Source organism: Pseudogymnoascus destructans (genome assembly GCF_001641265.1).
Source record: "Pseudogymnoascus destructans isolate 20631-21 unplaced genomic scaffold scaffold_18, whole genome shotgun sequence".
Classification (NCBI taxonomy): Eukaryota; Fungi; Ascomycota; class Leotiomycetes; order Thelebolales; family Thelebolaceae; genus Pseudogymnoascus; species Pseudogymnoascus destructans.
Window position 1 is genome coordinate 330030 of NW_020167537.1, and position 24145 is coordinate 354174.

General features: G+C 44.2%; 5 protein-coding genes across 5 annotated transcripts; 4 read left to right on the plus strand and 1 right to left on the minus strand.

Moving 5' to 3' along the window:
- Nucleotides 1–5422: 5422 nt before the first annotated feature.
- On the plus strand, nucleotides 5423–7606 carry VC83_07201 (uncharacterized protein). Its single transcript, XM_024470778.1, has 4 exons — nucleotides 5423–6307; nucleotides 6357–6678; nucleotides 6740–6879; nucleotides 6934–7606. The coding sequence occupies exons 1-4, from the start codon at nucleotides 6069–6071 to the stop codon at nucleotides 7082–7084; spliced, it is 852 nt and encodes a 283-aa protein (XP_024321927.1). The 5' UTR covers nucleotides 5423–6068; the 3' UTR covers nucleotides 7085–7606.
- Nucleotides 7607–12209: 4603 nt separating this feature from the next.
- VC83_07202 (uncharacterized protein) lies at nucleotides 12210–12998 on the plus strand (the record flags this gene model as incomplete). The annotated part of the gene is made up of 2 exons (XM_024470779.1): nucleotides 12210–12789; nucleotides 12856–12998. The coding sequence occupies 2 exons, from the start codon at nucleotides 12210–12212 to the stop codon at nucleotides 12996–12998; spliced, it is 723 nt and encodes a 240-aa protein (XP_024321925.1).
- A 4093-nt stretch (nucleotides 12999–17091) lies between these two features.
- On the minus strand, nucleotides 17092–17775 carry VC83_07203 (uncharacterized protein; the record flags this gene model as incomplete). The annotated part of the gene is made up of 2 exons (XM_024470780.1): nucleotides 17092–17094; nucleotides 17158–17775. 2 exons carry the CDS (start codon nucleotides 17773–17775, stop codon nucleotides 17092–17094), a joined length of 621 nt encoding a protein of 206 aa, XP_024321953.1.
- Nucleotides 17776–20583: 2808 nt separating this feature from the next.
- On the plus strand, nucleotides 20584–20970 carry VC83_07204 (uncharacterized protein; the record flags this gene model as incomplete). The annotated part of the gene is made up of 1 exon (XM_024470781.1): nucleotides 20584–20970. One exon carries the CDS (start codon nucleotides 20584–20586, stop codon nucleotides 20968–20970), a length of 387 nt encoding a protein of 128 aa, XP_024321930.1.
- Nucleotides 20971–22969: 1999 nt separating this feature from the next.
- Nucleotides 22970–24145, plus strand: VC83_07205 (uncharacterized protein). Its single transcript, XM_024470782.1, has 3 exons — nucleotides 22970–23339; nucleotides 23402–23584; nucleotides 23642–24145. Exons 1-3 carry the CDS (start codon nucleotides 23016–23018, stop codon nucleotides 23996–23998), a joined length of 864 nt encoding a protein of 287 aa, XP_024321931.1. The 5' UTR covers nucleotides 22970–23015; the 3' UTR covers nucleotides 23999–24145.

Sequence of the window (24145 nt, forward strand, 5' to 3'; positions counted from 1 at the left end):
GCCCGCATTGGTATGGGCTTAATTGGCCACCAGGCTGTCGATTCCCATCAATTGGAGCCAAAGCCCTCTGAGTTGGTGGCATAATTATGGTTGTTGTACAAGGAGGGGTGGGTTACGCGACGCAATTTACGCGTCAAATTGGAATTCAGTTAATAGCAGTGGTCTAGTACTGTACCGCTGATAGGTTGCGGGACCGTTCATCAGTCCAAACAGCAGCACTTTGCACTTATAGGATCCATAGCGAGTCTGAAAGGTCGTGTACTCTTCCGAGTCGGGGTGCATCCGTATGCGGTGGAAGGCTTGTCTGATATCTAGCTTAGTGAAGATTTTTGCTTTCGACACCCGTCCTAGTAGTTCATCGATACGCGGGATGGGGTAGGGATCGTTCCAGGTGAGACCATTTAACTTCCGGTAATCGATGCAAAATCTTAATTTGCCATCCGCTTTCTTTACGAATAGGATAGGGGACGCGAAGGGGCTGTTGCTGTTGATATGAAGCTTTTCTCTAGGTTCTCTAACAGGTATTGCTTGGTAGCCTTAAGCTCTTCGGTGCCCTGCCGATATAACGGGGGGAAAGCGTTTGGTAAAGGGGCTTCAAGCTTTATCTTGTGGTCGTTCAAGAATGCTGTTGGGAGACTCGTGGGTTTTGTTATGCGGCGAAGCATGGGAATTACTTCCCAATGACGGCATGAAAGACGACAACTTCTGATCACTGAGGACTAATGCCCTATGCTTTTGTAAGATTTCCATGAGAGGATCAAGAAACATCTTTGATAATACGGAGTCTTGTTTTGCCTCTTGGAGCATTCCGCAAGCACGCATGACTTCAGCCTGTCTTTGTTCTTCATGGCCCTCGATTTTGTTAAAACAGAGGTCCATAACTAGTACAACAGTAGCCATGAAGACATGATGCATAACTGTGGCGAACCTCGCAGGAGCACAACCCAGGTCAGATTTAGTTTTTTCCAGTACACGGTTCACCTCCAAGTCATTGCGTCCAGAGCCCAAACACACGTCTCTAGAAAAGGCGTATTTTGATTCGACGAATCCCCTTATGAGATACGGTTGGTAGAGCTTACAACGTCTATTAAGGACTCCAAGATGGATAAGATAGCACTGTGTAGCTATATGAGGAAACCTATGGTCAGTCCCGTGGCCCATAAGCCTGCTTTCTTCATCGAGGTGGAAGAATATCGGAAATCTCTTAGTTAGATCCTCGAATTGGTCATCTAGGGCAATTATCTTATCATAGTCTACCATGTCGATATCATCCAGAAATCGAGGTATAGAATCCACGATGGTCCGACATATATCGGATAGACGAATGTATTGGAGGAACTAAGACATTGATGTGGGGGTCGACTCTGAGCCATTGGACTGATCACTTTGGGCAACAAGATCCCCACTTACAATCTGTGGGGATCTCACATGCATATGTTCTGGGTGTATTAAGTAGGTGCCCTCTTGTGGACCGCCAGAAAATGCTAATAGCCATTGCTATTCATTAGATACGTTACGAGTAGGGTATTGCACTCACCAGTCCGTCAAAGCAACATACCACCAAATTCTCCTCTTTGTCTCATATTCAGCCATATCTGCTTCTGAATCTGTCTTGTTCCTTCTGTGCGGATGTCTATTCTGTGCAATGACAGATCTCTCACCATCATTATTGTGTTGCTATGTAGTTAACGACAAGTTGCCGAAAATCCATAATTATTACGTATTTCCCAATCGAACTGTGCACCCGGTCGAACCGTGCAAAATAACCACCAAAATACAACTTCGTAGGTATATTATAACAACAACCCTTTAAAACACTCTAGCTATCTACAGTAATTGAATCTAATACCTCTTTGCACGTACTAGCAGTATGTCCAACTTGATTACATGTGCCACATCGTCGTGGTTTCCCTTTCCTGCACTGACCCTGTGTGGCATCACCACCCTCCTCCTCCTGAGTTTGAGTACTCCGTACGAGCTCATCACCTTCCTCAATTGTCAAGCTTCCACCTAATTGAATACGCTTCCTTCGCTTGTTTGCCCTTCACTTTTTGAGCGCATTCGCCTGCTGTAGCGCCTTGACTTCAGCTTTAAGGAGTGTAAATGAATGGGCCATTATTTGAGCTCCTTTAGCAAGCTGGTCAAATGCCTCATTTATTGAACTTGGAGAGCTATTCTGATGTCGTACGATTCGATTCTTAAGGTGTGTTGTTTGGAATTCAACTTCAGTCGCATTCTGGGGTGTCTTTGAGGTCCAAGTCTCCTTTTCAACAGGTGGTGGGGTTGGTGTTTTTAGTCGGAGATCAAGATGCGAAAGGACAGTATTTGGATCGTACGGAACTAACCCTATAACTAAGTTAGTAGTATTTACTATAAAGATTATTATAATTACCTGTTGCTCGAAAGCCACTCTTAATATTCTGCTCTGTAAATGCAGCTTTATACGCTTCTTTAAAGGCAGAAAGGAACTCAAGCTTTGTGATATGGTGAATACGGAGTAATACGAGACCCTCGACCTGCTTTCTGTACGAGGACTTTAGTGGGCTAAAACACCCAACATTAAGAGGCTGGAGGAGGTGTGATGAATGTGGTGGCATACAGAGGGTAATAATTAGGTGCTCTTGACAATACTGTTGGAATTCGACTGAAATATGTGACTCGTGGCCATCAAGAATTAGGAGATGATATACTCCTTTCGTACGACTCTGAGTATGTTTCTCAAAATGCTGAATCCACTCAAAACCAATTGCATTTGTAGTCCACCCGTTTTCACTTAATGTAATCACCCAATCGCGTGGGAGTTGTACCTCGTCGTTGTTATACCATGACGAGAGGTGGGTTGCTCCTTTGAAAATAATGAATGGAGGAATTGACCACCCGTACGAGTTGATTCCTTGTATAATTGACACCCATTCTCGATTTCCTGGCTGTGTAGCTTTCAGACGATTCCTTGACTCTGAGCTAGTGACTACTTTAGCAGTAGCAATCATTCCCATTAAGAACCCAGCTTCATCAAAGTTGTATATATCCTCCTCTTGAATTCCATACTTTGCGACCGTATTTCGTACGAGCTTAAACCAGTCTCTGATAATCACTGGATCTTCACAAAGAGCTCTTTTATAGTCGTATTTTCGTCCAAACTTCGTTTTAATCTCCGTACGACGCGTGATAAAGTTCGAGGTCCAATTCTTACCTACAGGTGACGCGTCGCGTTCAGCGAGGAGTAGGTCCGCCATTTCTTGTACAGCAGCTGGCCGAGGTGGGAATCCACGCGAATCAAGGTCGAGAATGTATCATACGATAGCTTCCTCTTCTTGAGAAGTAAGCCTTTGAGTATTTGAGGGTGTGTTGCATCGGGGAGCTGTTCCTTTTATCCTATCACGAAGGGTTTGAGGAGGTATATCATATGCTATTGCAGCAGCTCGTACGCTTCGAAATTGATATAATTTAATTGCTTGTATAGCTAAAAGAATCCTACCTTCTTGATTAGAAGAATAAGCTTGTGTTGGAGACATATTAGTTGTATGGAAGGAAGACGCGTTTTGGTGGTTATTTTGCACGGTTCGACCGGGTGCACGGTTCGATTGGGAAATACGTTATATGAGATATTCAATAATTATCGTCGCCTGAATATTTTTAATCGAACCCGAAGATGTGCGTCGTGAGTAATCTGCTACATCAAGGGCAGCATCACTCCACGCCGAGACGCCAGGTTGGCTACTTTGGGGGTAGAAAAGATGACGAGTTCGTCATTTTCGTGCGAGCTTCAGAGATAGCCTGTACTAGCAAATATGCTGAGTAATAACGCAATATGTGCCGCTTCTCTATAAACACGGCCTCTCGGATATGTGTATACAGTCTCTACTATGCACTGAACAGCCAGTGCATCTATGATAGGGTGGAGGTAATGGATGTTGTTCATGTAGTATTTGAGCAAGCTAAGAGCTTCGGCTTTGGTTGGCAGCCAGATAGTGGCCAGAGAGGTTTAGAAAGATACTAATATAAACAGACATTGCTGCTTGTCATCGCGAGGTGTCTGGAGAGTATGCCGTGCCACAGGTTGGCAGGTAACACCACGGGCGGAACAGTTGGAACAAGGTTGCCGCCGGTCACATTTGAGCTTCTTTGACCGACAGAACTGACGTGACACAGGGTCCTGCCGCGGACAGCGGGTCGCCTATTAGACTTGGGTTGGTCCATCAGAGTCTATAATGTCGCGGTGTTGGCCGCCTCACATCGGTAAGTACGAACTCATCAGTCACGAGAAAAACATAAAGGCATAGATTAACAAGCCCAAATAGGATATCTTGGGGCAAAATGTCAGACAGTATATAGCCAGTATGGGTATCATACACATACCCGATAGACAGTTACAGGTACACCGGTTGCAGAAGGGCCACAAAGGGTGCTTTGGAGCAATTCGTGGTGATAGTCACGTGCGTCAGCCCTGATCTTCCCTCTGTTGGATACGTAGGACTGCCATATATGCCGGGCGTAGGGCAGACTGGTGCCAGGCAAAGCTAGGCGTAGGATCACCACCAGCCTCGTAGAAACCGGGCGTAGGATTCGCACCAGCTTCATAGAAGCTGGGCGTAAGGATCAGCGCCAGCTCTGAAGCTAGGCGTAGCTTATTTAATTAATTCAATTGTCCTATATACTCTACGATCACGACTATGTTACCTGTGGAAGCCCTCATTCCGACTGTCTACTCTGTGCATTCCAAAGCGATACTTCTGCTCAGTTGGGGAAACCTAGGCTGCGCACTGGGTACTCATGAGTCGAGTAGTAGAATTTCTACTCACCCAGCTGAGTTACTCACTCATATCCCGAGTATTGTTGAATGAGGATTACTCACTTGCCGGGTACCTAGTATAGGTCTTGGCAACCCAGTTATATCACGTGTTTGATTAGTCATTGAAAAGGGGGTGTGATCGTGACTTCACATTGATATCGATATCGTAAAACGCCATAACTCAATAACTCCATTCCCATGTCGTTGATATCCTATTCCACACTATAACCTTTGCCTTTAGGTACCAGGTTACCAGAAGGTTGCCAGAACTTATCTAACCTTCATTCCTGGGTGAGAGACATTTCCATCGATTAAGCCTACAGCTCCATGATTAAACATCATATCCCGCAAACGCCGAACCAATACCATATCCTTTGCCTGAATTGTCACTCTCTTCGCATGAATAGCAAGGAGATTTGTCACTATAACTGTTAGTATGTCCCTGTCACTATGTTCAAGTATCATACTCTCAAATTCTCGAATGAGGAAGCATTCGGCAGCTTCCTGGAGAGCTAGGATAGCAGATTGCTGGAAGCGAAGATTGGACTTGAAGTCTTGTGCGATTTCCCTAACAAGACGCTGGAATGAGAGCTTTGGAATAATCAGGCGAGTATCAAGTTGCTGTCTTCTGATATCGCGGAGAGCCTTGGTGCCTATATGTTTATTAGAGAGTTCTGGTAATCCTCTGGTAATCCTCTTACCTTTCTGAGCATGATTGTTGCAAGCTTGAGATGAGCGAACTGGAGCTTTTCTTGCTGTGCGCACAGCCTTTTCCTTTCCCTTTCCCTTTCCACCAAGCCTAGAGCCAGCCTGTAATCCAAGTGGCATCCTTGGTGCTGTGCCGCCAGTTGATCTCCTAGCAGTTTGCTTAATACGAGCCATTTGCTAACATTAAGATGAGTTAGTGAAGTATACACAAGACAAAGAAGTAGATCAAAAGATATATGTACTTACAGTGAGTTTGTAGCAAGGATGTTGTAGAAAGAGTAAAGAAAGAGGTAGAGGTTGAAAGGTATGTGTTTTATTTGAAGGTACGCGTTGTAGTGTTGTTTAGAACAGTAATTATTTGCAGGTGAATATTCCTTGACGAATATAATTGTTTGCAACTTTAAAAAAACAACAACCTTACAACCAACCACCTTCCTTGGTTACGTTCCGATCTACACATTCTTCTTCTCTTTTGCGCTTTACCTCTTCACTAGGACCTCAAGTAAGTTTATTATCTTGATTCTACAGTCAGAACTTCTGATGATCTTCTGCTAATCACGTGTTTAGCATGGCGAAACGCAAGGCACCTGAAGAACTCTCCACTAATTTGAATACTATCAAAGCTCGCAACCGCGTCTCCAACCTTACTGAAGATGAGAAGGCTGTTCATTTAGCACTCAAGGCTGACCATGGCGATCTGAGCTACTACTTAAAGAAGTTATACAAGTCTGCAAAGTATATCGCTGCCTCTGCTGAAGACAAGACACGTCTACAGAATGAATTGAAGGTTGAGCGTATTCGTGTTCGGTAAGTTCCTTCTGGTAATCTCTGGTAGCCTTAATCTAACTATAAACAGGACTGAAAAGGGCACCCATGCATCTTGCATTGCGAATCAGAAAGTCAAGAATACTAGCGCCCCTTCTTCTTCTCCACAAGCCCCACCATCTACTCCGCCACAACTTCTGTCTGAGCTTGCTGCATTTGAGGGTATCACCAGTATCCCAATCGATGACGATCATAACAGCGAATGGGAGGATACTGAGGTTGAAGACGATTTAGAGTTGGAGCTTATGTTACGGCGCGACGATATTTTAAATGACGAGGCTGTTCTACCAGATGAGCTTTCTGATGAAGAGATCGCTAGCATCCAGGCTCTCTTAACTCAAGCACGCATTGATGTTGGTACCTCATAGTCTGGTAATCTTCTGGTAATCTTCTGGTAATACTAACGGTTGATAGGCCCATGAAGAGGCCAATTTCCGCAAGTGGCAACATTTCTGGGATAGCTGTATCCGCTCATATACGAGAAAGGCTGGAAAGCTGAGAAAGAAGCCTGAGCATCTCTTTGAATATATGCCATGGATTGATGTAGAAGAAGGGTACGTCTCTGATCATTCTAGCAATCTTCTAGAGATACTAATTGTTTATTATAGCACTTTTCACAACGTTATCCCACCACATAAATATTTCTGTTTGTACGAGCAGGCAGTTTGGAAAGTGGGCCCAATTACCAGGACCTGCGCAGTGGTACCCAAAGTCTTACAATCTTGTCGACAACGGATGGTTACAAGTCTCCACTCATAGTTCTAGCTTCAAAGAGGCGTTCTTACTTGTCTACTCTAAGAAATTTGATAAGGAAAAGTGGGCTAAGGTATCAGCTGCACAGGATATGTTGTTTCTGGAGTTAGAGTAGAGGAGAGAAATGGAGTATTTGATTTTCCGACGCGAATAGGGGCTATAGAGATTTAAGTATTTCATCGTAGCCAGACTTCTGGTAATCTTCTGATAATCAAACAATTTGCTACTTGCCAAATGTCATCGCAATATTCAGAGTTGTTTGACTCTGACAATCCTATTTCTAATCAGACTCTCTTCCCTCTTCTCAACGACTACCTTCATTAAATCAAATCCCTGCGGGCCTCGAATATACTGGCAAATTAAACCAATTCATCAAATGGACTAAGGATACACACGATGTATTCATTGAGTGGTGGAAGCTATCACGATGGTATGAACAACACTCAGATCATACTACAAAACTCCTTACGAAGATTGCATGGGATTCAACCAACCGGAGTTCTCAATACTGGAGAAGTTATCACCAAGGAGCAGACCGGCTTTCTGGAGAACCATGTGTCATTTGTACCTATTGTTCGAAGGCCCTTACGCATCCTGCAATCAAGTCTGCTGGCCCAAAGTCTATGGCAACACATCTTGCATCAGACATTTGCAAAAAGAAGTCACGGATGGGTAAGGATAGTCTCTATCAAATGCGAATCAATCAGATGCGACCTCAACAGGTAAGGATTACCAGATTATTACCAGAATTATATAGGCTAATATCTATAATAGGATCATATTCTCACACAAGAGGCATTTTACGAACAAGTTCTATACACAGTTATCTCAACTCATAGCTCGTTCCGCTCAGTCGAGGATCCTGAATGGAAAAGGCTTGCTATCTTACAGAATCCTCACTATCCACTACCCTCAGCAACAACTATTCGAAACCTCTTAACAACAAAGCTCACACAAATCGAAGAAGAGATGCTACAAGATGTTGTTCCTGGTTCAAAGATTGCATTATCGCTCGACTGTTGGTCAAGTGTTACTCGACTTTCATTTATGGGTGTTATTGCATCATTTATCGACCGTCATTGGAAAATGCAAGAGGTCTTGATTGGGTTTGAACCTATATATACAGAGCATACTGGTGCTGAGTTATGTGGAATACTTGAAAAAGTTTTCACAAGGCAGCATTTAGAAGGACGAATTATATCCATTACGACTGATAATGCGTCAAACAACACTTCAATGATGAGAGATGTGGAAATAATGCTTGATAGTATTGCAGACAACGAGCATTTCATTGGAGGAAAAGTACAACACATACCCTGCCTAGCTCACGTTATTCAACTTGCCCTTAGTGCTCTCCTTGGTCGAATCCGGATTACGCCAACAAATCAAGAGATCTTAATGAACTGGGAAGAAGAGAATCAGATGGAGGGCCTTGCAAAGTTGCAGAAGGACAAGGGTATTGGATTTACACTTGGAAAGGTATATATTCTCTTGTTAGTTCTGGTAAACTTCTGGTAGTCTTTTCTAATATCTCATAGCTCCGGAAGCTCACTATCTTTGTTAATTCAAGTCAAACTCGAAGGAACAGGTTTATGACTGTGCAAAAGGCAAACATGAACCGGGGTCAATCATCTCAGAGGCTTCTTCGACTTATTCAAGATGTATCAACTCGATGGGATTCGACATGCCATATGCTTCTGCGAGCACAGCAACTCAAGTCAACAATCAATCAATATACTCGAGGCGATCATGGTGCTCACATGTTCAGACTTAGCGAGCTAGAATGGAAGCATATCGAATACATCATTGATCTTACAAGGCCATTCAACTTCTTTACAACAAACATTGGATCGTCAGCCGGACCTACTGTCTGCTATACACTTGGAGTATATCAAAAACTCTTATCAACGCTTGAAGGAACTCGGCACCGGCTACGGCATAAGACATATCCATGGGCAGCAAAGATGACTTTAGCAATCGATGCTGCAGAGAAGAAGATTAGGAAGTATTATAACAAGCTATACACAAATACTGGATCTATCTTCGCATTTGCTAGTATCTTAAATCCTAGTGTGAAGCTCTCACACTTTAACAAAAAGGTTTGCAAGCTTGACTTTTCAATACGAAATTGGGAGACAGAGTTTGAACAACAGTTTAGGACTCTTTATAAAGAGCAGTACTCTACAGTGCGAGTTGCGAGTCAATCAGGATTACGAGATGCAGATATGGATCCATTAGCCTTAGTATTGCAGCAAAGTCAGACATTAAATGGGACTCGGGGCCAGCGAGAGGAATATGTGAATGAGGCTGATCTCTATCTTGATGCTCGTAAGTTTCTGGTAATCTTCTGATAATCTTATTCTAACTTGTATAGCACATATCTACACAAAGATATTGCTATTTTGGCAACAAAAGGAAGAGCAATTTCCTGGTCTATCAGCAATGGCTCGTGATATACTTTGTATTCCTGCTGCTGAGTCTGGAGTTGAGCGAGTCTTTAGTGCCGCAAGGGACGTATGTGGCCACCGACGTGGTCAACTTAATCCTGAGACGATTAAGAGTATTATGCTTATATATTACTCTCGACAATACAAGAATCGTCAAGGTCATCGTGACAAGCTTGCAGATATGATGGACGTCGTTGATATGACTGAGGAGCAAGTCGAAGAAGAGTATGAGGCACAACGACAACGGATGTGCAATTCTATCGAGTTACAATATATCAGCGATGAAGAAGAACCACGATCAAATACACATATCCGAGAGACATATTCAAAGGTACAATATCCTCCGTTTAATCCTCAGCGGCCACAGCAACAGCAAGACTTATCACAAGCTGCACATGAAGAACGACAAATGCGCTACCAACAAGGTGAAGAAAGAGATAGGGCTGACCGTCTTAACGAGACCTTATACGACATCCCAGATGACGATATCCCAGATAATGAAGATATAAGAGAAGATGGTAATAATGAGGAGCCTATACTTCCAACTATTCATGACGATGAAGATAAGGATATGCCGTCCTCGCCACCAACGCCTATCCAACGCCCTCGGAAGACTGGAAGAGATCTACTTGATATCTTTCAAGCTACTCGTCAAGACCCTATAAATACTTTAGGTATTAGTAGGTCTGGCCGGCCTCATCAAGCAAGGTGGAAAGATGTTCTTGAGCATATATAATATAGTGTTCTGATAATCTTCTGATAATCGTGGTACTTAGATAGAGGAATATACGTGATTCGTTCTCACAGCTTATTAGAGATGGTAGAGTGATGCTGATAAATGTAATACTTTAAGTTAACTTACAACTGTAACCATAAAACAGTATTAATCGTATGAGGGACTGTTCACGTAATGCATATATCTTACACGTGACAGCCGAGTACTCACTGGGTTTTTACAGAGTAACTGAGTATTGGCCTCACTCACCGAGTCGAGTGAAAGGTTCAGCTACTCACCCAGCTGAGTAACCCACTGAGTGAGTGAGCCGAGTATTGGGCGAGTAGTGCGCAGCCTAGGGAAACCCACCCAAATTGGCCGAGTATCCCCGGGCACAGATAATTATACAACACCCTCTGTTGGGGGGGAGAAGGATTCGGGCGCTGGGCCCTGAAACCGAGGGTTTCTCCGGCGCAGAGTCCGACTCCTGGGTTGGCTCGGAAGAATACGTAGGCCCGTAGGATAGTAAAAAAAGAATCTGGATTTACTGCGAGGCTTCTGTTCCGGTGCGCCAAGAGACTGATTACGGTGATCGGGGATTTACATCATAGCCGTCCGGACTCTCCGCGGATAGTCCGAGGTGTCTGCGCTGGTCTGGCCATATCAATCTTGGGGATGTACAGCCCCATGTTTTACATTACTACTCACGCACGTAAAGCCTCGGCCACTCAATAGATATATCTTTCTACCTTGTTTCTGTCATCAATGGCTCCTCGTTGTTTCACAAGATCTAGACCTATTCTAACCGAGCATTGATGGGCAATCCTAAGTCTACAAGCTTCATGCGGGGGTTTCCTCGAGCACTCGCACTGACATAGGGATCCGAATTTGTCTTCCCAATATATCGCTATTTGCTAACTTGTTCTCCAGGTCTTTGGCACTCCGATTAGCGGTAAGCTTGTCGGCTCGTATGGATATCTCTCGTTCTCGATTTTCGCCAGCGTGTCACTTGTGGTTGATCTTGATATTCTGGGCGCGGTTACGTCTGAAAAGGAAAATTTTCGCAAAACAATGACCATGTAATACGTCTCTAAAGGTAAAGGGATAAGGACGCTGCGGCCTTCCATCGTCATTTTCATCTTGGTATACTGTATGAGAATCTTGTCTATAATGCTAGAATACCTGTCGCTGGTGGTCGGGGGATGTGGTTATAAAGCCCTGGAACGGCAATACCGTCTCTAGTTCTACTTCATTTACGAGTGACTTGTGTGCGAGAAGAGGATAGGAAGAGAGTTTTTGATGGCGATGGCGTTTTTCAGGCTGCATTACGTATTTAGCGCTTGGGGCTGCAGGGCGTTGTTGAGTAAATAAACGCGCGCACGGGTGTGAATTCACATTTTTAGTGTTGCGGTATAGTCCAGACTTGACCTCACAGCCTATAATTAGTGCGTGTGGGGATGCAACCCAGGAGGCGGGGAAGGCTTTTATAAGGTTAAAACTAATGCCCGTAGCACGGAACCCCACCAACTTGAATCCAACCTTAAAAGGCAAGTTCTAGAACTTTAAGCCAATTATGTCGACTTCCTCCGTCCCACGACTATGTCATTTGTATATCAACGTCATGAGTACCTCTATGTTCATTATAAAATCCTACTTCTGTTGTTGCTACCATTGCTAGATTTATATCTTTAATACTAAGACCACAGAATTATCGCATTCGTGACGCAATATCAATGACGCTAATACCAATGCATGTCTAAATGGTTGTGCAATTATTACGTCGTAGGTATTTATCGTTAATGAAAATAAGGCGACCAAGGACCTTGGTCGCTTGGTCGCCTTGGTCCAAGGTATTCATGTTATATAATGTTTGAACTGGTCCCTTTGTTTTTATTAATCAAATAATCCGAATAATAAACATACCCAGCCATAGACTGAACAACACCTGTTCGTTAGACAAATCAACAACATGGATAACGCAGTAAATGCAGTCGGCAGGCTCTTTGCCAGACCCAACCAGGCAGTGGGGGAGAGCAGCACCACTAATTCATACCATTCCTCTGCGTCTACCTCCACCAACCACGAAGCAAACGCCAGCCGCACTGGAAACACCAGCCGTAATGAGAACAGCAGCAGCAACCGCAACGCAAACAGCAACCGGAATACGACCACTAATAACGAGGAAGACACAACCCTTGAGTCTGAAGTTTCACCCGCCGTGGAGCACAGACACGTCAAAAAGCAACACGAAACTCGCGAGCAAACCTTTATTCATAAAGATAAACATCAGGATCACTACCATACCACAATCCAGCCTCTTAAAGACTCCGAGACATTGCCCGAGAAGCACGATCGCACCCAAGAGACCAGGCGCCGCAGCACCAACAACGATCACAGTGATGCGAAGAAGAAGGCCGAGGCTGGTCGATCTGGATTCAAGAACACGACTGACCAGGAGCAATTTGAAACTAAGACCAAGGAGCCGACGCAAGAAGATGTGCATATACACAACCATTGGCATGAGACTGTGCAGCCAGTCATTGAGAAGGGTAAGTCAGATTGTAAAGGCTAATGAGTACTGGGGGTTTCCTTGCTAATGTGTCTTTGATAAATAGAGGTCATTGACCCATCGATCACTCACAGGAGAATTGACATGGAGCAGAGTATCCAAGAACCTGCCAAGTACCATGGTGTGACGACCAATGCCGCCGTTTCCGCCGAGGAGTTCACGAAGAAGCATAATGTAGAGAAGAAGTAGTAGGCGTTTATTTTGTGTAGTTTGTTATGTAGGCATACAACAATTATTTTTCCTGTATGAAGCAAGGTTGATAGTGACAGTGACTCTTATATTTTTGAGAGGGGCACCGTTGTTGTTATAAAGGGTCCTGTTTCATTGCGAGCCCCAATCTTTCCCAATATAATTGGCACGAAAAAGTTCAGTTATTTTGAGCTAACGTACATGTATACCGAATGATACACGACACCGAATGACACACAAAATTGTGCCAACACAACAAACACTAAAACAGTTCCACCACAACAAAAGAAAATCAATTAAAATTACTTAGAATTCTCTTCTACAAGTGTCTCTTCATCATTTTCACAAGTGCGCACATTATGTCCAGTCTCGCTACACTTGCTACAACGCCGCGCGCGCGTTTCTGTCCTTGGCTTCCGGCCACTACCTATATGCTCTTCCTCTCTTATTTGCTATGCAACATTATTATCATCTTGTAGATCTTGTCCATCTTGTATAGAAAGTGATTCTCCTTGCCTTAAACACATCTTCTTAGACCTCCGACGCTTGCTAAGATTATCATTTGCCTATCGAAGGATCTGGTTCTCTATTTTAATAGGGCTAACTAATGCATAACCTTTGATGCCCCCTTTGCAATCTGGTCAACAGCATTAGAAAAGGTTGGCGAGCTATTTTGATGCCTAGGGATCCGATTCTTAATGAAGGTAGACTTCGAAGAGGCCTTAGTTGTGTTATGAGGTGTCTTAGGAACCTAGGAGTGAGATGTGCTAGGCTGCGAGTTCGGAGGAGTTGGTGTCTTCAACTTGAGGTCAAGTTTAGAAATGACATGTTCTAGGTTAAATGGAACAATTCTAGCGCCTCGGTGTAATGATGTACGGTTACGCTCAAGCTACATCCCACTGAGCCAAAAAGACTACAGTATTCCGGCTCGCCCGGAATACGCGTAACACGCTTTATATACCACATGTACTGTAACAGCAGCACCTGTTACACTCGGAAACCTCCCTGGATGTTTTTCTCTGTTATGGCAGCCTAGTGCACTATGTAAAAGGCAGCAATGAAGTCCCCTTTGGTAAGAGGACTTCCTTGCTGCCTTTTCTATGTGCCTTCATTAGCTCGTAGATTTGGTTGCCATATGCTGTTTTAAGTGGACTAATAATCTAACATCGAGTGGCTAGAGGATATGAGATGAGTAAGGAGGCATGTAGAGTGTGATAATGTTGTTCTCCTTGTAGAAAAGCTCAAAGTTAACTAAGTGGTGGCTCTTATGGCTGTCAAGGATAAGGAGGCAATACCTGCTCGTGTGTCATAGTCTAGTGTGCTTGTCAAAGTGCTGAATCCATTCTAAGCCTCTCTCGTTTGTTATCTAGCCATTTTTAGTGACCGGAATGGCCTAGTCTTTAGGTAATGGGCTGTTTTCGTACTAGGACGAGAGGTGGTTTTTGCCTGTAAGAATGATAAATTGGTAGGATTGCCTAGCCCTACAAGTTAACGCCCTAGATAACAGTGGCCCATTCCCAGTTTCCTAGATGTACTGATTTAGCTTTTCTACAATGTTCTATGCTTGTCACAACTGTCGTGGTGGAAATCTAGCCCATTAAAAACCCAGTCTTGTCGAAGTTGTAGATGTCAGTCAGCCTCTATGATACCGTACTTTGCAATTGTGTTCTGCACAAGCAGATACCAGCCACGAATGATTTCTAGGTCTTCACATTTAGCTCTTTAGTAGTCGTATTTTGATTAAGGCGTGTCTTTAGCTCTAGATGGCGAGCAACAAAGCGTGAAGCCTAATGCATCACGCTTAGTAAGGAGTCGATTTGCCATATCTTCCACACTAGATAGCTGCGGAGGAAACCCTTAGGAATCTAGGTCAAGAATGTATTGAACAATAGTCTGATCTTCTAATTTGTCTAGCTTTAACGAATTGGCTAAGATATCGTGTTGTGATTGCATGCTACGTTTACGGCGACTGAGCTTCTGGTGATCAACATCAAAGAGCTTGCCTATAGTCCAAGCACTTAATGTTGGATCTTGTCGCATATAGTGTGCGTCATGGGTAACCGACCCCACCGGGTAACCTAACCCAGACCATGGGCCGGTCTGAAGCCAATAACCCACGGGTACCCACCGGTCTGCCAAGAAACCAGTCACGGGACATTTATATTTGCTATCACGTGTACTTTATATATGTGAGTGTAGTTTGTATAGGACGTATAATTTACAAGCAATTACTAACGTGGTTTATCAGTACGTCGGACATATCAGTACCTCGGACACTTTTCATTGGCATTCTACTTTGAATATCAATAAATCAACCATAACATATTAAATTAACTATAACTAAGCGGAATCAGATGAACTAGACATATCTATAGCTTCTTGACAAGTTCGCGCATTATGATCAGCTTTTCCACAGATCCCACAGCATCGCCTAGACGGTTGCCCCTCCTTGCGACTACCCCCAACCGCACGTACGTCGCGTCGTACCTGCTCATCCACATCCTTCTGTGCGATAATAGCCTGTGCATCCTCTACTATAAGTGCACCTCCTTCACGGACACGAGCCTTTTTAGCCCTGCGGCGTTTGCTAAGGGCTTCGTTGGCTGCTCGAAGGGTACGTACCTCAGCAGACAGAAGGGTGTTCTCATGTGCTAGTCGCTCCGTACCCTTTGCCAATGCAATAACTGTCCCGAAGAGTGGAGTTGGCGAGCTTCCTTGGTGACGGGCAATTCGATTTCGAACGAGGGTTGTTTGTGAAAGAGCTTCAGTTGGGTTGTGGGAGACCCAAGGGTTGGTGTTGGCAGTAGAGGGTCTAGAGGGAGTTGGAGTCCGTAACCTCACGTCAAGCTTTGAAAGCACTGCTTGCGGGTCGAAAGGAACTAAGCCAGCTCCGCGGAACCCGGACTGGGCGTTTTGGGCTGTCATGGATTCCAGATATGCTGCTCTAAAGGCGAGAAAGAACTCGACCTTGGTAATGTGGTTGATATGAGCCTTAATGAAGGTCTCAATCTGCCGACCATATGCCCGCTTCAACACACTAAAGCACCCGACATCAAGTGGCTGAGTTAAATGAGACGAGTGGGGAGGTAGTCCAAGAGTTATAATGTTGTGTGCCTTGCAGTACTCTTGGAACTTGGCCGATTCATGACTCTTGTGCCCGTCTAACACCAGCATTCGATATGGACCCCTTGCACGAACAGCAGTATGTTTGTCGAAGTGTTTCAACCATTCTAGACCCGTCTCATTGTTTGTCCATCCATTGCTTGTCGGTTTAACAACCCAGTTGTGTGGAAGGCCGCCGTCTGTATACCAATTTGCAAGATGATTCTTGCCTTTAACTACCAAAAATGGAGGAATACTCCAGCCGTCACTGTTGATACAAGCAATCGCTGTAGCCCATTCCCGATTCCCTGGCTGAACTGCCTTACCTCTGCCAAGTCGATCTGCACGGGTAACAACCATTGCAGGGCAAATCACACCCATCATAAACCCAGTTTCGTCAAAGTTATAGAAGTCGCAGTCCAAAACACCATATTTTGCCCTCATATTTTCCACTAGTCGAAACCACGCGCCAATTAGTTCAGGATCTTCGCACAAGGCCCTTTGGAAGTCGTAAACGCGATTAAAACGCGTCTTTAATTCTGGACGTCGTTGTACAAATCGGTGGGCCCAGAGCTTCCCGACACGCCTCCCTCCACGCGATTCGAGTATAAAATTTGCCATATCTTCTACACCAGCAAGCCGGGGTGCAAATCCTCTTGAATCCATATCAAGTATATTCTGAATAACCACCTCCTCTTCTAGTATAGTTAATTTCATCATTGCAGGCCGGCGTTCGTAGACAGTAGTTCGGCCATTCATTCTGTCGCAGAGTGTAGAATGAGGTACTTCATAGAGCTTAGCAGCCTTCCGACGACTTAGATTTTTTGATGTTCAGATAGCCTCGATAGCTAGAATGATTTTTGCTTCTTGGGTAATCACTGACATAATAAAAGGTGGAAAAAACGCGTTGTGAAGTTAGAGGGTAGGAAATTTGGGAAAAGTGTCCGAGGTACTGATATGTCCGACGTACTGATAAACCACGTTATATTTATTACTATAGATCTATGTTACGCCATGACTCCTGAATTTCCTGACCAGACCGAGACTTATTACGGACCTGGCTTAACTCAACTGTTTCAACTACTGCCTTCTGGGGCAACTGGGCCCCATTATCCTTCCGTGATTTCTTTGCAATAGGAAGTGAAGGTAGTAAATAATCACCCTCGCTCTGGCTAGGGGGTACCCCCTCAAAATCGTCTACCTCATGGTCAATAAAGTCAAAAGTTGAGAGATCAACTTGACTTTGGTAACGAACTTGGCTTTGCTGGCCTTGTGACCGCTGTACCCTTGGCAAGCTATGGAGACCTCGTCGTGATTGAACAAATTCAAACCGGTCTTTGTTCCGCCTTGTCCGGTCATAGGTATTTGGCTGCCTTGGGCTTCGGTCTGGAATGTACTGTAGTGCCATCTTCTCCTGGATATTATCAATTAGAGCATTATACTCAAATGATATTTCCTCATCATTCATATAGGTTGAATCAATAATATCCGTAACTGAGTAGTGTTCAAAGAGCTGTTCCCGTTCAATTTTCTGTCGGTAAAAGACAAGCATAATACCCCTTATTGTCTCAAGGGCCATCTGGTTGCGCCTATAATTGCAGACAGCATGGGCAGTACTAAAGACCCGCTCAACGAGGGCTTCAGATGCAGGAATACAAAGTATATCCCGGGCCATAGCAGCAAGCCCAGGGAATAATCGCTCGTTATCTTTCCACCATAATAATGGTTGTATGGGCTCCATCAAGATACTCAAACCCAATTAAAGCCTCACGGTATTCCCATTTATCAGTAATGAATGTTGCCATAATACCCATAAAGGAGTGCCTTGTTCCAGGGCTAGACCAATTGTCAAGAGATAATGCACACCTTGCCCCAGGTACAAGACCATGAAGGGCAATCTGCTGTGCATTACTAACCATAACATCAAGGCGCCGCTGTAAGGTTGTTGGTGAAGGAAGTGGATATTTCTGATTCTGCCATAATGCCATCTCTCTCCAAATAAGATTCTCAACAGATCGGAATGATATGTTAAGAGATACTACAGTCTCAAGAACGTAACTGTAGAATGCTTCCTTTGGGTCGTCTTCTGGTTGTAGCCGCATACTCTAAATAATAGTTAGGTATGTTTATAGTAATAAGTATAGTAATATGTAATATTGCTTACTGGAGAGGATTGCGAGAGGCGGAGCTGGCTCTGATGTAATGTAGAATGGTTTGATGACTTCCTTATACACCCAGCTGATCGAAGGTGAGTGCTCATTGTGCTTGTCCCTGAGCCTTTAATACTTTAGTGGATGAGTATTTTCAAACACCTCTGGCAAACAATTACTGGTTCCCCAGTTGATTTTCGAGCTCCTTGGTCAAAGTGTCTCCATGATAATGAGGTCCGGGTTGTTGACCCCCAGTTGATTTGCTTATCAGTGCTTAAAAACATATTTGGCTGCTCTTTATACCAGGACTGGTAATGTCACCAGTTGTTGAATAGGTCTGCCTTTGAAGGCGTCCACTTTAGCACCATTAGACCTTGGATCTTTTCTAGCCCATCCCATTGGTTGTTAAGTTGTTGGGAGGACTCAATCTCAGGTGTTCTATTACTAGATAAAGGCTCATCAAGAGAGAATACATCGCTATAAGGTTGTGCTGGCGAACTTAAAGATTGGTTATAAGACATAATATTTTAAAATATTCAATATTATATTATTATAAGGAAAATAAAACAGTCAACCTGAATATTTATTAAGGTCTACATCTATTCTATACGTACTTCTCTATTTCGCTTGAATTCTCCTCTTTAGAATATTTTAGATTACTTGTGGAGTATATGGTAGTAGCGTGTTTTGGTATTATGGGCCTATAGCCTTATAAGCCAATTATAGTAAGAAGTGGTAGTGTCAACAGTAGTGTATTGATCTACCTAGACTATTGTAGACGAAGAAACTAATCTACATTTCGTAGAACTGGCTGAGAAACTCCTCTGATTCTTTTGTTGGAGGCAACAGTACCAATGTATCATCGGATGGCAAGACCCACTTGAAATTGGTAGGCTCGGTTTCTTCAGCCAACATCTCCCAAGCTTCATATGCTCTGCCAGCATCAAGATCAACATGGAAACCATGCTGAGTAGTATCGTAATCATCAGGGTACCACTCAGCTGGCCCAGGAAGATATGCAATGTCACCATCAAGATTCCATGAGGTGAAGTTTCTCCAAACAGCCATTTCCGTCTTTGAGAAGTATAGATGTGGCGGAACCTTGTTGTAGTAGATCCTAGAGATGTTAGCTAGTTACTATAATTATTACTATAGTTACTTACCCTGTAGTTGGATCAATTGCAGGGGGCAATTTCTCAAGGAAGTCTGGGTCTGTGTTGACCTTCTTCATTAGTCATAACGTTGATTGGTATGCAACCCTCCACTTTCGGCGCCAGAGGGAGAATCCCAACTAATCCACCTTCTATATTATATTAGTAAAGCTCAAATGTAATAGGTAATGGGTTCTCATCCATACCTTGGTTGTAGCGACAGATTGTGCCACCATCTCTCTCTGGATCTTCTGAATTCCAACATCATCAACGCCATTGGCCTTCTCATCTTCCCTCCACATAGCCTCTTGCACTACCTCATCATCCTCATCCTCAGTTTCCCAAGCAATGTTTCCGTCGTCCCAAAGAGAATATGCCCCCCCTCCCTCACCAATCCCAAGACGTTGCTGAACAACAGTTGCATGCTTTCCATCATGTACACTGTTTCTATGTTACTATACTTATTACTATAACAGTGGATAGGAATAGATCTTACCGCTTGAGAGCTACCTCGGTCTTTTTGGCTTCTACTCGACGTTCTTGAGCTTGGCTGTTGAGGTTCTTGAACTCAGAAGTTGCCCGGAGATTTCGCAAGGCATATGAAACAGCAGCTGTATCTGCCCTCTTGGCATTGTCGATTGTGCGTTCAACTTCACTTATGTTGTTGCGGCGTTTTGTGACCTGCTGGGTATTCTTGTTCTTCGACTTCTCGTCGTCGTTCTTTCGTTTTCCAACCATCGCGGCTGTCTTACTATAACAATTACTATAAAGTAAGTAGAAAGGATTGAGTAGACTTACCTCCTTGATCTTAGAAGTGTCGGTGGTGTTGGGGGTGTTGGGGGTTGACGAAGAAGGTTGAAGAAGAAGGTTGAAGAAGAAGGTTGTTGTTGTGGGGTAAAACACGTCAATAAGGTCGCTTACTATTGTTGTCCTTACTATTGTTGTGGGAGAATTCACCTTTATCGCCTACTACCGTACAAAAAGTGAAGCTGAAGACATTTTACTAAGCGAGCTAGCTCACAACCCCAACAACAACAACCTCACCCTACCTTTATTTTTCCTACACAACACCCCCCCGACCTTCAGATCAACATGGCTATGTGAATTGCTACTGGCTGGCAAACTGGTAAGTAAAGCACCCAAATCTTATAGTAATACTTATAGTAACCCTCTTTTAGTGTCATGGATCTGGACGCTGCCTACGATGCCCCTGATCCAGTCACAAGCTCCGAATCTGAAACCGAGCCCGATGGAAAAAAAGCCCCACTCAAACAATCCCACAAATTCATGCAACTGACCAACTATTCACTTCGGTCACGACAACCACAAGTACAACCAGCACTTGAGCCAAACACTCCAACTCACCAGAGTGCACGCCTTCAACTCCAGACCCCTCCAGCGACACAATACAAGGTTCGGAAAGGTCCAATTCCAACGTTTGTGCCTGGTCAAAAGTTCAGCAAGAAGATGCCAGCCCAAAAGACTGCTGGAAAGGCTCCAAGAAAGACCTCAGGGATCAGCGGAAAAGAAGATTGTGAAGAAGGCCGCGAAGAAAAGCCGTCGTTTTAAGCCTGGTAGTAAGTTGATTACTATAACTATTACTATAAATCCTTTCTGATCAAAAACAGCCGTTGCTCTCCGACAAATCTAACAGTACCAAAAATTGACAGAAACTCTCCTTCCCCGTGCGATTCACATGACTTATCCGTGAGATCATCAGCGACTTGCGCCCTCGCGAGGACTTTCAGCTTCAGTCTTCTGCAATTTCTGCTCTCCAGGAAGCTGCAGAAACTACACTCGTCAAGGAGTTTGAAAGTAAGTGAGTCTACACGTTTATAGTAATCATTATAGTAATTGTTATAGTGACCCAGCTGGCTGCTATCCACGCAAAGAGAGTCACAATTCAACAGAAGGACATGAAGCTTGTCCAGCAGATGCGCTTACACATGACGGGGTTTTCATTTCCAGGCCAACTAAGATAGGAGAGATGGAAGATACCAGGAATAGGGCAAATGAGTAGCAGGATACAGATAGTAGAAATCCAATGAAACGTTTCTACTATATTGGTCTATTGTAACTGTATAGTAATAACTATAGTAACGATTGTATTTGTGGCAACCCATCATGTGTGGCAACCCATCACGTGTGACAATTCATCACACGTGATGGGTTGCCAAGGAACCGCTGGGTGCCCACGTCGGTCTGGGTTGGAAAATCTTCAGACCGGCGGTTTGCAACCACCGGTTACCCATGACGCACACTAGTCGCATAGCTTGGAGGGCTAACAAGACCTGGCTCTCATTTTTTTTAGGGGCATGTTGGGTTGTAGAGAAATGAAGTATTTTGTTAAGAAATGGCGTTGGCGCGAAATTGTGTCATTCGGTGTCGTGTATCATTCGGTGTACATGTACGGTATGGTATGTATTTGAAATTCAATTATTTAACTTATCGAAATTTTGGCGGCAGTCGCCCCAACTACGGCATAAGCTATTAAGGTCAGCTTGCACATAGTTCGGAGGTTGTAGTAGATATTATAAGTAAATATTAGTTTGAATGGTATATATTCTGTTTTTCTCCATATAAGTTCTTAGCCGGAGTGCCTGGTCCTGCGCTTACAAAGTGATAGTCCAAAGTGAGAACAGGTTGATGTCACCGATGATTACGTCAGTCAGTTAACGGGAACACAAGACCAACTTGTAGAACATCAGTCACTGTCATGACCCCGCTTATTCCCTTTATTGTACTTATACGCTCTATGGCGACTAATTTCAGTTCCAAAGTTACAATGATGTCATGATGTTCAAAGTGCCATTTAATGCTCCTGCAAACAGACCGACTAGCCTCAAAGTAGCACCAGGGCTCGTGTAGATACCCCAGTTTGAAAACTCTTTCGGGCGGGGTGGATGTAGCTGCAGGGTCCACGACAATAGGTTTAAAATCCATTGCGGATATAAATTAAAGGCTGCGGAGCAGTTAAAGTAAAGTCTGAAGAGATGATCTGAGGGAATCAGTTGGTTTGGCCGAGTTTAACAAACCTACAGTTAAAGATGATACCTTTCTACATACCCAAATACTTCTCCAAACGTCATCTAACTTGACTATGCTTGTGAATTGACCCCAATTCCAAATGGGATGACACAACATAATCGTAGGCTGCGATTACAGCTGCACAAAAGCTCCCTTGACATGCTGCTGAAGTTCTCTTACCACGTCAGCGGCGAGGAAGCTGTTAGTTAGTTGGCCAGCAGTCTACAATATGGGGAAAAATAATTTTGATTCCCACGGTTACATTGAAGTTAATTCGTATCTATTCTGTCATGAGTAGTTTGATCTACCACTTATGAGTCTCAATGAGGTCAAGCTGATAAGTTAGATTAAACCTTTCGTCTATCTCCCGCCATATTTTCGTGGAAGTTGAGGATTCTGCAGTCAGGCCAACTACTCCTTGGCAATCCGAAAATACCGGGTTCCCACCCTGCCGAACATACCTGCGAGTAGCTATATAGCCACCGAGCCTAGCAATGTATAACTTTACCGGAAGCTCTTTTTTTTAATATTGCGGCTTAAAATCTCGAACAACTTACTGAGTCCAAAACACCACACTATTTTAAACGATGGGTTTTTTTCCAAGTGGTGGTAATAGGTCCAGGTCCTCCGACGGGGGGTCTACGGGATCAAGAGCCGCCTCTGTTGTCTTTCGGCTCATGCAGCTCATCTCTGCCGCCATCGTCGCTGGATTGTTGGGCCGCTATCTCCACAACGTCCACGAGGGAGGTGGCTTCAATAACCGTCGAATCATATATGCGATCTCCATTGCTGGCATCGCCATATTCTTCTCGTTACTCTTCATGCTACCTCTCAAGTACCAATTCTACGCCTTCCCTTTCGACTTCATTATGTTTATCTTGTGGATGGTTGCCTTTGGACTTCTTGTAAATGTATGTTACTACCCTATCCAACGCTGTTCTATTTGGTTCATAAAACTAACATATATGAAAAGCTTGGAAGCTCAGGCTGTAACTCGAGCTGGTACAGAACCAGCTGGAGTTGGGCATGGGGAAGATGGTATCGACAAACTGCAGGGACATTTAATCGCTTTACGGGCGCTGGATGTAGCAGCTGGAGAGCAACTCTTGCATTTAGTTTCATCGGGGGAATCTTCTGGCTTCTCAGCTTCCTACTGGTAAGATTTCTCATTTCAGTATTCTCACATCCCAACAAATGACTAATATCTCCATAGGGCCTTTACTTTTTGACGAAGCACCGCTCCCGCCGTGAAGTCCACGAGGAGGCCCCAAGAATCAGGAGACAGGAAGACACCCATGTCAACAGCGGCATAGCCCCCGTTTACCACGAGAACCGCAACCAAACCAGAGAGTACCGAACCACACCAGCGGAAACTATTCAGTCCCGAACCGAGCCTGCTGCAACATATGTCCAGCCACCGCAGACTCAGGGCACGGCGGCGACAACATATTCCCAGCCGCAGTACACGACGACCCAGGAATATGCGACGCACCAATATCCTACACAGCAGTACGAAAGCACGCCGGAAACAATAGTTGGCCAGACAGCACAAGATGTACTTTCCAACTAGCGCGGAAACATCGAGTAGGTTGGCGATTGGGGTTTTGCGGAAATGACGGTTAAATGGAAATATGGGAGGGATGCGAGGAATGGAAAAAGGGCGGGAGACTTCCGAAGACTCATCTGTCGAAGGGGGGGTATACCGTCGAGCAGTCTG